The sequence below is a fragment of the Phodopus roborovskii genome, unplaced genomic scaffold (genome assembly GCF_943737965.1).
Source record: "Phodopus roborovskii unplaced genomic scaffold, PHOROB, whole genome shotgun sequence".
NCBI classification, from domain to species: domain Eukaryota; kingdom Metazoa; phylum Chordata; class Mammalia; order Rodentia; family Cricetidae; genus Phodopus; species Phodopus roborovskii.
The window spans coordinates 24,430,408-24,444,794 of NW_026126567.1; the positions used below are offsets into that span (position 1 = coordinate 24,430,408).

At 39.6% G+C, this 14,387-nt stretch overlaps 1 protein-coding gene across 1 annotated transcript in view; it reads right to left on the minus strand.

Annotated features, from left to right (window-relative positions):
• Sybu (syntabulin) overlaps positions 1–14,387 on the minus strand; it is a 67,263-nt gene that overhangs the window by 29,753 nt on the left and 23,123 nt on the right. The window contains exon 2 of the mRNA XM_051202481.1: positions 12,589–12,786. Coding sequence (XP_051058438.1) covers positions 12,589–12,786 — 198 coding nt within the window. The remainder of the gene's footprint in view (positions 1–12,588; positions 12,787–14,387) is intronic.

Sequence of the window (14,387 nt, forward strand, 5' to 3'; positions counted from 1 at the left end):
CCAAATACCCACAGAGCTCTCAATTCAATGGCAAGCATGTGACATTTTGAGGGAAAGGCTCGGGTACTTCTTGAATTAGAGCTATTTAAGTATGCAGGTCACTTCACCATGCTGGCGGGCAGAGAAGAGCTGGGGAGGTGTGTTGTTCTGAGAAGGAGAAAATGGAATCCGGGGCTCTCCACGACAACTGTAGGAACAGTCTTTCCAAACAAGAGCTTTCTTGAAGGAGGCACTTCCATCAAAGTGCTCCCTCAAATCAGAAGGATTCATACCAACAAGACAATACAGACAAGAAAAGCCCAACGGGAGGAGGGGGTGGTACTCAAATGCCTGGCAATTGTGTCATTTGTAAACTTCTCCCATTTTTGGATTACAATGAAACCGGTCATCTACTGAACAAATACTATTTGTCAGACAAAGGCTGCCCACTATACTGCAGCCTTCTGTCCAATGCTAACACCAAGGATTGCAAAGATGGAAGCTGTCTATTTTCTTGCCAGTGCCCCATGGGGCTTAAGCACTGTGTATGCCCTGCTATATGTGTCCCATCATTTATGACCCCACATCACTGAGAAAAAGCTAAGTATTAACTATTCATACAACTGAGAAAATAGAAAATGTATCTTGACATGATAGTCTCCCTCTGCTAGCCCTCCCCCACCTGCTCAAGGGTGACCTACATCACCCTGCTTCAATGTCTAAATATAAGTTGAGTGCCTCCTCCAGCAATTACCTCTCACAGAAGAAGGATCTCTTTCTGCCGAGCCTTCCCCAAGCCTCTTATTGTAGGGATCTCATAATTACCTTCTTTGAACAGAAAGTGCCATTTGCAAACCACATGTCAGTCTGAAATGGCCCAAGTCCATTTCAGACTCTGGCTGCTTCGAGATGGGATTTCTTCAACTGAGAATCTTAAATATCTAATACTGAAAACTTATTTTCTTTTTTTTCAATTATTGAGGTTATAATATAATCACCTTCTTTCTTCCTTCTTTCCTTTCTTCATTCTTTCCCTTCCTTCCTTCCCTTGTCCAAACCCTTCCATAAACCCCTCTTTGCTTTTTCAAATCCATGGCCTCTTTTTTTCATTAATTGTTGTTGTTGTTGTTGATGGTGGTGGTATGTGTGTGTGTGAATTCCTAAATGCAAGCTGTTTAGTCTACTCATATATATGTTTTTGGAGATAAGCATTTAGTTTGAATAACCAGTGTGTATGCTCTTCCCTGGGGATGCCTCTCTCCTCAGCATTCCTTAGTTGCCTGCAACTCTGTGCAGGGTTGAGATCATCCAGTTTCGCATGCCTATTTTTGTTTTCCTTGTTCTGCTCATGTTTAGGGGGAAAAAAACCCACTCATTTTCTAATTATTGTTAAGGAGTGATATCCTCCACATTTTAAGGAATCAATTGGCTAGCAATACAGTCAGTGATTGGCTGTAGAGATCATGCAACCCTACACCTCCCGCTATGTGATCTCAGATCTTGATAATAAAAGACACTCAGATACCTACAGGATAACAGAAAAGCCAGCTGTCCTGGTATGAAGGGACCACAGCTTTTTGATCATTTCCATCTCTGCGGTCCCTTCTTCTATGGTAACAGGTGTCCGTGTGACTAATTGTCCTGGGATAGAATTGGAAATGACACATGCCCCTTCTTTATTCTGACTTTAAGGTAACCAAGTGCTGTGAAGCTCTCTTGTCCCTCCCTTCTGCCTGGAACATGACAGGCAAACTCAAGGAGAAGAGAACTGTTGTAGCTGCCTAAGTGCCGATCATCCTGGGTCACCCAAATAACTACATGTTATTCTGGAAGAGAAAAACAAAACAAACAAACAAACCAACCAAACCAGTCTAGGTTTAGTTATCATATTTAGAGTTCATAAAACCCTATACCCTCACAATAAATTAGGCTTATAAAAACAGTCAATGAGAGTGTGCAAGACATTGACTCAAAATTGATTTACTTTAAAGAAATTAGGTTAACGTGAAGATGATTTGATCTTAAAAACTTAAATGAATTAAAGAGTGGCTCAAGAGGTGAGAGAAACTGAATAAAAGTTTTAAATAAAAGACAAATAGTTGGGTATGACCGGGCACACTTGTAGTCCTAACACCTGTGAGGCAGAAGCAGGCAGACCTCTTTGAGATCAAAACTAGCTAGTCTACGTAACAAGTTCCAGATCAGCCAAGGATACGTAGTGTGAGGTGATGTAATGCTCTTGTTCACTGTAAAGATTTGTCATTTGTATTGGTTTAATAAAATGCTGATTGGTCAGTAGCCAGGCAGGAAATATAGGCGGGGCTACCAGACTAGGAGAATTCTGGGAAGAGGAAACACAAAGACAGTCTTGAGCCTGAGGCAGAGGAAGCAAGATGAAAATGCCTTACTGAGAAAAGGTACCAAGCCACGTGGCTAAACATAGATAAGAATTGTGGGTTAATTTAAGTTGTAAGAGATAGTTAAAAATAAGACTGAGCAATAGGTCAAAGAGTTCATAATTAACATACACCTCTGTGTGTTTACTTGGGACTAAACAACTGCAGGACTGGGTATGACAGAAACCTCTGTCAACAGTGAGACCCTGTCTAAAACATTATATATTTATATATAATATGATATATATAAAATCTTATTATAAATCAATAAGACACTATCAATACTTTCAATTAAAACAATAAATTCAAGAGTACTTGCTATTTTTGACCTTATATATCTGAAACTCACTAGAGGTGACAAATAAAATAATGCTACTAAGAAAATGGGAGTCATAGATGCTGTTTACTCCATCCAAATCTTAGGCTAAGTCATCTGAATTTTACATCCTGTTCAGTTTCACTCCTGGACAATTGACACTCCATGCGTTATATGAGGGGTTTCAAAACACGTAAATCTAGCTGCATCTCCTCCCCTGAAGCTCTGAAGTAGCCTCCCATCACTCTGACAACACAGACCTCATCTGCTACAGTCTTCTCCCTCCTCACTCTCCACTCTGTCAACTTCCTATGCAATTCCTAAGTTGGAAGCAACAGGCTTGGTTCTTCATCTCACGGCATCTACCTGCCTTTCCTGGTGACTACCCCTACCTTGTTTTATTCTCAATCCCAAAACTTATCTCACATGTGCTTATGTATCAGCCACATCCACACATTTAAAGTGAAAACGGAAAGCACACTCATTTTCTCCCTTCACTACTCACAAATGAGAACCATTTCGATACATTGGAAATCTTCACATATATGTACTGGATTCATGCATAAGCTAATGAATGTATTGTCTGGAGGCAAACCTAGGTTTAGCAGAAACCTCTTAATTCCATGGGGAACTGAGGGTCCCCTCCCTTTAAACCTTGGTACAGGGTGATCACTTTTACACTATGCTACAAATATTCTGTCAAGTACATTGTAGCCATGTTTCAGATGCTAACCCCTGGTGGGGGCCATGTAGCTTATTTTCTGATTCCCTTTACTGTCTCCCAGATACAGGTCATAAGGTGGAAGAATTTTATTATTTTAATCACCCAAGGAAACAAACTATGTTGTTGAACACACATACTTGTGTAAACCACTGCACAAGCACAACCAAATACTATATACCACAAACACACTTGTGGAGAAAACAATACGCTTGCGTCATTGGTACCCATATCCAAGTCCAAAAGTCTTTCACACGGAGCCTCCAAACTCCTCTCTGGATTTTAGGTAATGTGACCTGTGGTGGCTAGTCTTGGTTAGTAAGTTGACTACATTTATAATACACTAAAACACAAGTATCTGAACACACCAGTGAGAGATGTTTCTTGGTTGGGTTATTTGAGGTGGAACACCTATCCCATACCAGGATAAAAGTTCTGGTCAGATCCATCCTAAGTGTGGGCCACCTCCTGGTGGCAGCTGACATGGAAGGACATGGAAGAAGGAAGGAAGCCTTTGCTTCTTGCCTACTTTGCCTCACTCTCACTGGCAAGTTCATCTGTCCCAAGCCATTTCTTCCCTGGTGCAGGAAGCTGCTGCTTCAGGATTCCAACACAGATGAAAGATCTCTCTAGGACTTTCCTGGGGCTCCAGAACCAGACTGGAACTGCTGAGACATCTAGTCTTGTGACCTGAACTACTGGATATTTGGTCTTTCTGTCAGGAGACAAGACATTGTCAGACTACTAAAATCACAGCCTGTAAGTCACCCCTGAGTCCCCTCTTAACGTGTATCTGTAAAGATAAATTACTTCATTCTATCAGGGCATTCCTTTGGAGAAATATGGCTGATATATGACCCTCCTCTCTTTTCCCTCAGGATGTGGGACTGACTCCAATCAATTACAACCATGTATTTTTACCAAGCAGGTAAGTACAGGATCTCTTCAAGTATGCCCACTCCCTTGTTGGCAGTCTTTAATAAGTGTTTCTCCCACTTGGAGGAAATAAAAAGCCCAACCTAAAGTATACATTTGCATGAATTATAGCTCTTTGTTTGCAACTTTGCATATTAAAAAAAAAACTTTCCTGGGTTATGTCTGAGGATCAATGAATACACTCAATGGTGGGAGTAGTCTTCCACCAAATCTGAGAGACCTGTGTGGCTTCCTCAACACATTAGAGTAAATGGTGAGCATCTGGCAGAGCCCCAACTCATTGGGGGAGAACACCAACCATGCAATAAATCCTAGGAGACTAGGATTTGGGCAGCAGTTGCCTTTGAGGAGAAGATTATGATTTACTAATTCTTAGGGGAAGCCCATTAAGGTCCATTTGGCACCATTATTTTGATTGAGTACGTCATCAAAGGCACAGATGGGAGAAAGACACCAGAGTAAATATGTAAACCAGCCACAGAGATAAACACTTAAGTGCATTTGCTCATTATGTTACTGCTTGATGCTGCTGTTTTGGTCCTGCTGGGATGTGCTACGGAATCGTCCAACACAAGGCAATATTTCCTGCATTCTGTATACATTTTCTCTCAGCATGAGAAATTCAGAGTCTCATTTTACAGTAGCTTCAAATGCTCTCTTGGACAAAGTAATGATCTTCATTTAAGAAGCTAAGAAATTAAGTAGAGCTCCTGTCTAATTTGCCAGCTTCATTCTTGTGCTGTGATAAAACACTTGAGCCAAAGCAACTTAGTGGGAGGGAAGGTTTGCTGAGCTTAGACGTCTAGGTAGCAGTCCCTCATCAGGGAAGTCAGAGCAGGGACCTGGAGCAGAAACCATAGAGGGGTATTGCTTACTGGCTTGCTCTCTGGCTCATGCTGAGCTAGCGTTCCTGCCTATCCTGGGCACACCTGCCTATGGAGGGTATTGGCCCCAGTGGGTGGTGTCCTCTCTCCCATACCAGTCATGAATCTAGACAATCTCTCACAGCAGTGGCACAGGCCAATTGCCCATCCAGGCAATTCTTTAGTTGAGGTTCCCTCTTCCCAGGTGACATTAGGTCATGTTAAGTTGGTAATATAAACTAACCAGGACATCTAAAGACTCTGAACTCTATCACCAACTGTTCTCATATTCATATTCTCTCTCTTTATATATATATTCATAATCCTGCTTCTCCATATAATATATATATATATTATACATAATGTATATATGTGTGTGTGTGTGTGTGTATGTGTGTTCATTCCCAGCAACAAATTTTGCAAAGAATGACCTCACTCATGATTAAGTGAAAATAACATCTCTTTGATGTCCATATCCTGTCTTTAGGATTCATTTTACTGGTCTGCCTCAAAACAGCTTATGCTCACCCTTCTGAATGTAACTGATGCTATACTGTCATCAGTCACAGTCAGCACTGTCTACCTTGACTATATCAGGTAATATAAAATAATAAGCATTTTTAAGGGTTTAAAAATAGAAAAAGGGGGCTGGAGAGATGGCTCAGTGGTTAAGTTAAGGGCACTGGCTGCTCTTCCAGGGGACCCGGTTTCAATTCCTGCCATCCATATGGCAGCTCACAGATGTCTGTAAGTCAGGTTCCAGCAGATCCAGCATCCTCATACAGACATACATGCAGGCAAAACATGAATTCACATAAAATAAAAATAAATTATAAAAATATAAATATAGTCAATTTTTAAAAATCTTATACCAGTATATCTTTCTTAATTGTCACATTGGTCTACTCTATTTGAAATTACATTTTTGGCATCACACCTTAGAACTTCTGGAACATTTAAAAGTAAAGAGCATAGGTGCCCCATGTAAAATCTATTCATGGGATGAGTTACAAAACATCATTGTATTTTAGTGACCCTAATTGCAAAATATAGGATAATGACATCTGTTTTTTATCTATGTGTTGTTTTGTTTTTGTACTGATGTTAGAACTGAATGAGTTACGAGCCTGGAATTTCACCAAGGACAGTAAGTATTGAGTAAAAGTCTCAGGTTTCCTTACTATTGGCTTTACTGATAATCAGCCATATTTCAGAATGCTGTCCAAGCCCCACAGTAAATCTAATAAATCCTTTCAAATATCTCCATCTACCTATGTCATGTCCAAAACAGACTGCAGTCTACATTTGAAGCTGCACTTTGCTGCTGGACTCTTTTGTCTATGGCTGATAAGATGTGAGAAAATGAACTGCATCTCAAAGCCCACAGAAAGTCGAGCTTGTGTCTACCAAGAGGCTTCCCTCATACTGACTAGTGTTCATGGTACTAGAAAGTATTCTGAAGACTACCAAAGGACAAAGGTAAACAGCAACCCAGCTATAAACCTTTCAATATACTATGGTGATCTGTCTGCAAGGCACACTGGTGCCATAGTGGCCCAAGGCTTGTGGGAGTGGCCAACCAATATTTGCTTGAATATACAGCTCACTACATGAGATGGAAGTCATCCTACACACTGCTGGGCTTGCCAAGACCCTGAGACTAGATAGGCCAGGAACCCCGGGTGGAGTGAGGGGACAAATCCACCTATTCTGATAAAGGATCACAGCAATAAAATCATTCCTAACAATGTTCTGCTATACTCATAGATCATTTTCTTACTCAGCCATCATCAGAAAAGCTCCTGCCTGCACTTTGGGAACCAATATAGAGACCTACAATAGGGCAATGTAGAGAGAATGAGAGACCTTGTAATAATTAGTCCAAAATGGGATGTGTTCATTGAATCCCTCCCCTCAGAGTCAGAAGGGATGGAAGATATCAAGGAAGCAAACACTTTTAAACACAACAGGACCAAAGCACATATAAACCCAGAGAGTCAGACCACATGCATAGGGCCTACACAGGTCTAAGCCAGATGTAGTCCTAGCACTGAGAGGGGAACTAAACATATGCCCAAACCCTGAAGCTATCTCCAACTGATAACTTCTCACAAAGGAAAAGTTAGTTTTTTACAACAGAGCTTCACTGGGTATATAAGCTACTCTTAAGGGCAGGCCCCCATGTCCAGAAGTGGATGGCAAATAAAAAATGAAGTTAATGGCATTTTTGGATTTTTGGAGGTTATTTGTCTCAGAATGCTTTGTCAGGGTGGGGGGTTTTACTGTTTGTTTTTGCCTTACAGGTGATATATATATATATATATATACATACATACATACATATATATATATATATATGTCCCCCAGTTGGTTTTGTGTTTTTATGGGATTTCTGTGTGTGCAAATGTGTGTGTGTCTGCATCTATGTGTCTCTCTTTTGCATTTCCTTTGGCTGTTTTTCTTGTCCATTGTGTCCTATTCCAGTTTGTTTCTATTTTATCTTTTATCTTATTTTATGTTGTTAACATTTTCTAGATGCCCGATTGCTTTCTAATGAGAGGCAGGAAGAAAGGGTGTAGATTTGGATGGGAGGGGAGATGGAGAGGGTCTGGGGAGAGTTGGGGAAGGGGAACTGTAATCATATTAAACTGCATGGGGAAAATGTATTTTTTTAAAAAAGGACAGCAGTTATAAACCACATGTGATGGCTAATGCTTGGAATCTCAGCACTTGGGAGGTCAAAGCAAAAGGATTATTGTCAGTTCAAGGCCCACCTGGGCTACATAGTAAAAAAGATTCCAATTCCAAAGTGGCAACGGGAAGACCTGCACCCAGTGTGCCAATTCCCGAGCCTGAGGCCAGTACTCTGGCAGCTGAGGTTTACAAGAGTAGATGCAGGTAAGCAGCCAAGCTGTTATTTCAGCTCACAGAACCCTGCAGTAGAAACAGCAGTGAACACATCAGGGCTGAACTGTGCATAGGGCTCTATTATGGGAACTGGGACTGCCAAATCACTAACCTAGTTGGTACCTTCTGGGTTTTCTAGCAAATGCTTCTTAGATGAAGGACAGTTTTTTTTTTCTAGAAGTAACCAATCCCAGGCCATTGTTTTGAGGTTAATATAGTTCAGCCAGCCAAGTCTCTAATTTCAAAAGCTGGTGATATCTGGTGACAGGCTAAGGAGATAGAGTGACATCTTTCAAATGCAGATTTCAGCATTTCAGCTTCTGTGTCGCTTTCTGTCCCATTATTGTGATCCTAACCACTCATGCCCCCAGTGGGTTTTCCTCTCACGATTCCTATTTGTTTAAGTTGTGTAATGGCTACCCCACTTTGAGCCACTCTGTGGACAAAGGTTTTAATACCTCAATTTGAAAAATAATGACAGTGGAGCCTTCTCTTTCCTAGGTTAAGATATTCTCTAAGTAATGAACTGGCAACTACAAGCAGCTCTGGAATGTTTTAAGAAACTTGCAGCAAACCAGTTAGGACTTTTACTTCTGGGTAAAGTAGTTTTACATCCTGACAGCACATACTGCATACAGGAGGTGTGTGTGTGTGTTTTGTGTCTGTGTATGCATGTGTCTGTGGTCTTTGTGTATATGTGTGTGCATGTGTATCTGTTGTCTGTGTGTATGTATGTGTGATGTGTGTGTGTCTGCATATGTACATATGTGTGTCTGTGTGTATGTGTTTGCATGTGTGTCTGCGTGTGTGTATGTGTCTGTGTGCATGTGTCTGGATGTGTGTGTATGTGTCTGTGTGCATGTGTCTGGATGTGTGTGTGTGTGTCTGTGTATATGTGTCTGCAAGTGTGAGTGTCTGCATGTGTGTATGCATGTGTGTGTGTGTGTGTGTGTGTCTCGCATGCGCATGAGTATAAGACTGCAATCACCCAATTCTTCAGAAAGCCACCAGGGAGGAAGGCTTCCATTCCTTTCTTTTGATCTGTGTTATCACCCAGATTTATCATCACATGCTCTGCCTTGAATTACAAACTCCCTCAAAATGGGGCCACACTTGCTCACCACCTTCATGCTCCCCTCACACTGAACTCATTATACAAAGAACATAGTCCATTTCCCACTGAAGTGGCCACTGGATACTCAGCTCATGACAAACACAGATGCATCCTCCAATGTGCTGGCAAAATGGGAATAAAAGAAAAGCTAGAGAGAACAGCAGCATCCAACAGCACTATAGGAATGCTTTAGTCTTCGATATGACTTTTAATTAAATCTGCATAGTTAGTAAGCAACAGAAGCCAATGTGACAGATGGCCTCCCAGAAGTTTCCAGAAGGAGCTTCTACTTGGCAGGAAGGGTTTTCCTGCTGGGGGTACCTCAGGACTCTTTTGGAAAAGAGCAGACTTGCTTGCTTGCTATATTCCCCTTCCAAGTCCTTCCTTGATCCCCACATGCTCAGTCTACATCACAAGGCCCAGGAGCCATTATTTCTTCTTGATGTCACTAACATTTCAATGACTACTTTCTGCAGTAGGGACATAGGGTTCCCAAATCTAGAGCAAGGGATGTAAAATTAGATAGGTTTTGGTTACTTAATCTTAAGGAGTCCCTGAGGACCCCAGGTAATAGACACTAATTGTTTGCTATTTTAATAAGCTGGCATTGGTTTTAATGAATTGCCTTTAAAAAAAATAAAAAAGTAGATCATACATCTAGGGCTCAGGTCAGCTTTGGCGAAGGGTCCAGTGGGCCTGCGGAGGAGCAGATGGTTTTAACCTGACAGCAAGACCTTCCGGTGCTTTAACCACTGTCTCTGCATTTTATAAGTTGGACGAGTCATCCAAGGGCCTTGCTTCCTGCATTTCCTCTCTTTCTGTTCATGAGAGGTTTGCTTGGCCAAAAGTTCAGAGTCTCTGTGGGCCACCCAGCATATTTTTCTCAAAGAAGGAATTAACTGTACACAATTGAGCTCCATTCAAAAGTACCTGGGACTTTTTCAAGGACAACATTAGAAATTTTTGTTGACTCAGAACATTTAAGGATTCCTTTAACACAAGTGCAGAGACAAAGAAAAGACTGCTTAGGTGGTATTTATGCTTATGAACAATGAAATCAAAAGTAGTTGACAGAAGTTTTGTTTGTAGAGTCACCTTTGGGCAATGGTCAGTAAATTAGGATTCCCGCATCTTAAGAAACCAGACCCGTGAAGATGCTGAAACAGTCCTGGATACTTGGTACACATGATCATTTTTTGACTGGACTGTAGATACAGAAACAACCCTATACTGACTACAAGGAAGAGATGAGAGAGATCTGGGATGATGTACTACCCAAGTTGTTCATGTGTTATCCTCTAACATAATATAATCTAGCCTGGAGGCTCAAGCAAGATGAAGCCTCCAAAACCATAAGTAATAAATACTCCATCTCAGGTATTCTGTTCCAGTGACACATGAAAGAACAAAAAGGAGAAACAAAAGACTATTGTTTTTAAATACAGATAATCTAGAATCAGTATTGCTAGAACCCTCATGCATTGCTGGCAGGAGTGTCAAATAGTTCATCCATGCTGGAAACAAATCTGGTAGTTCATTAAAAAGTTAGCATAGAGTTACCACATGACCTAGCATTTTTATTCTTAACTATATGTCTGAAAGAACTGAAGACCTGTTCATACAGAAATATGCATACAAAAATTCATGGCACCATTATTCATAATAGTTCAAATGTAGACAGAGCCCAAATGTCCTTCAGCTTATGGAAGTACAAGCTAACGAGGTGCAGTAGCCTACAATGCCAGGGCAGTGTTAACCTGAGGGGAAGCTGAAGACAGTGTCAGTGAGGAAGCCCATGGAAGCTCTCCATACTGTTCACTCATTTATTTTTTGTACATCTAAAACTGCTGTGTAAAAAAATGTTACTTTAAAATGGGAATTTCCACAAAATGGAATTGTATTCAGCCATTAAAAAGAATAAAACACAAATACAGGCTGATACATTGATGAGCCTTGAAGACATTTTTCTAAATGAAAAATTCATACATGAAAGGTCACGTGTATGATTTCATTATGAGGAGATACAAGTCCATAGAAAGTGGATGCCAGGCACTGCCCAGAGAAGGACTCAGAGTAGCTGCCAAAAACTTAAGATTTCCTTTTGTGGTAATAAGACATTTTTGGATAATGATAGTGTGCTATTTGTATAGCTGTTAAGTAGAGTGAAAGCAACTAAATTATATAATTTAAATAGACTTAAGATATTCAAGCCTGTCTCTATAATGGTAATATCTCAGTTCTTAATGATATCTAGAAATACCTAAGATGTTAGGCATGACTGTGAGTGATTCTCTTGATTAGGCTAAAGTAGAGACGTGCATGCATGGGTACATGCGTGTGTGTGTGTGTGTGTGTCTATGTATGTGTGCCTTTGTATGTGTGTTTGTCTGTGTGTATGTCTGTGACTGTGTGTGTATGTGTAGCATAAGCATGGGTGTTAAATCTTATGTCATCACAGTATTTCTTTCTAACATTATATTTGTTTTATTTCTGAGATACAAAATACATTTATTCATATATTGCAGGTTCTGAGAATTTACCTTTTCTTTTAAATATGTGGCTTGTCCATCTTTGCAATAACTATTTATATGTCATTTAACAGCATCTAATATTCTAGAACTATTGTAAGGATAGATGCATCACATGTAAACATGTTAGACTTAAAATCTCTACAGGAAAATATGTTAGCTAACTTAGTAATTATGCCTAGCTACAGTGATTGGCATCAAGATAAATATCTCCCTTTGCACATTATCATTGTTATTTTATAATTTATTCATAATGCAGGTTAGAATTGATTATAGAGTTCAAATGTCTGTTAAAAACATCCAGCTTATACATTTCCAACTTGTTTTCTTAAAAGCAAACAAAAAACCTGTCTATGATGGATGGACATACCACTATACTTAATTACTCTCAACTATTGCACTAAATACTCTACATGCTACCTCTTTTAAAAATGTGTCTGGGTGCTGAGTATCTGAGAGTCATTTCTGTCTTGATAGGCAGGTTTCCAATGGAAATCTCTCTTAGAGCACTATATGTCCCTTAAGAAAAAGCCTACCAATTTGTTATCCAATACAAAATGCCCATCCTCCAAAACATACATACATATTATAGAGACCAAGCAGGTTGTATTTATGCAGCATGTATGTATCTGTATACATGTATATAGATACATATGTGTATGTAACAACAATTAATAGGGAAAAAAAAGAGGCCATGAATTTGTAAAAGAGAAAAGGGGAATAATGTGAGAGCTTGGGGGGTGGGAATGAAAAGGGGGGGTGATATAATTATTTATAATCTCAAAAATAAAAGAAATAATTTTAAAATGGAATAGTAAGGGTGCTTACCTGGCTTTATGACACCTCCCTTTGGCTCCTTTTTATACCGAGCTGACTGGACACTTCCCTCAGCAACCGCTCCAATCCTGCATTTCTTCCTAGTGAAGTCTTCATCGCTCCCAGGGCAAAAGCCAATAGGACTGTGCCCTGTGTCCGAGGGAGTCTTCACTGGGGATACCGATTGACTGCTGGGACATCCTGTGTCATCTGTGAAATACAAATCGTTGAGCATTGAGTCACAACACAGAGAAGCCAGCCATGCAGTGTGCCAGGCACACACACGCTCATGAATGAATTGCTCGTAAAACCCACGTAAACCGGGTGTAACCCTCCTATTTGCATGCCTCTTTTGAGTTTTCCATATTTTAGCTACTCACATTGGCAAAGAAAGTAGTATTTTAAGGGAACAATGTAAAGACATAGCTCATAAGCCTTTTTATCATAAAGATTTCTGTAACATACATTAAAAAAAAATCGAAGCATATGTCTACTTGAATATTTTCTATGTGATAATTTGGGTTCATATCTGTCTACAGATTTTAGTTTTGTGTTTTGTGTTTTTTTTGTTTGTTTGTTTTGTTTTGTTTTGTTGTTTAGACAGAGTCTCACTATGTGGCCCCAGCTGGCCTGGAATTCAGAAATCCATCTCCCTCTGTCTTCAAACCACCAGGACCAAAGGTGTGGGCCATCATGCTTTGCCATCCACAGCTGTTTGGATGGGGTGAGTAATATAAAATTCACACTCACACACACACACACACACACACACACACACACACACACACACACACACGATAATTAGCATGCACTTTTGGGAGCTGTTTTTGTTAATAAAATAAAATTATTTAAATATTACTGATATTACCTAAGTTTTTGATCATATGGCCCATCCATCATCTGGTTAGTAGAATTTTTAGAGAGCCTTTGATTTTAGAAATTCAAAGAAACAGGAAGACATGATCCTATTTTAGACACATATATCTAACCAAAACTGGGCCAATCGGATCTATTCCTATATGCAGTAAACTGGAAAAGTAAATGCAAAATTTAAATTACAGCTAAACATAACCAGGGTCATTATTTTTGGATAATATACATGTTGTGAGGTTATCAGTACAGATGTCTATTAAGCAAACAGGAAACTCACATTGTTGTTTCTTATAAATGTTTGTCATAATTATTAAAGTATTTAGGATGGCTGATTTATCCTTTTAAGCTTGAATGAAAATTGCATGGAAATTAGAACCAAATTATTGCTAAAGTATGCATAGTCAGCAATATAGTAAATTTTTATTACTCAACAATTTTTACTAAATAAAATGATTTTGACATAAGAATTACTTTACTAATTAAACAAAAGATTGTAAAAAAAAAAAGAATGATACATACAGCTAACAATCTTAGAACTACTGTATTTTTATAAATATTAGAGTAGCCAGAGTTATTTGCCATTTATCATAGGCTATCTTGGGACTCAACAGCTGGAATAACATCAGGATAGAAGCTAGGGCTGAATAGGATAAATGGATTGTATGAATTATGCCAAGGCTTTGTCTAAAAAGAAATTGCCATTGCTTTATTTCTGGCTTCTACTTCATTTTTCATTGTGAAATCTCCCGGTTCTTGGAACAAAATGAACTTGGAACTTCAAGACAATACATTTTTCTTGCCTTTTTATGTTTTAAGCTTTTGGACACATTGCTGTTCATGGGACCATCATGCTCCGCTTCTAGAAGTGAATGTTAGTGCAACTGTGCCTACAGACATGTTATATCCTTCTGAATCACCAGGGGCAAAGGTGTGCCCCT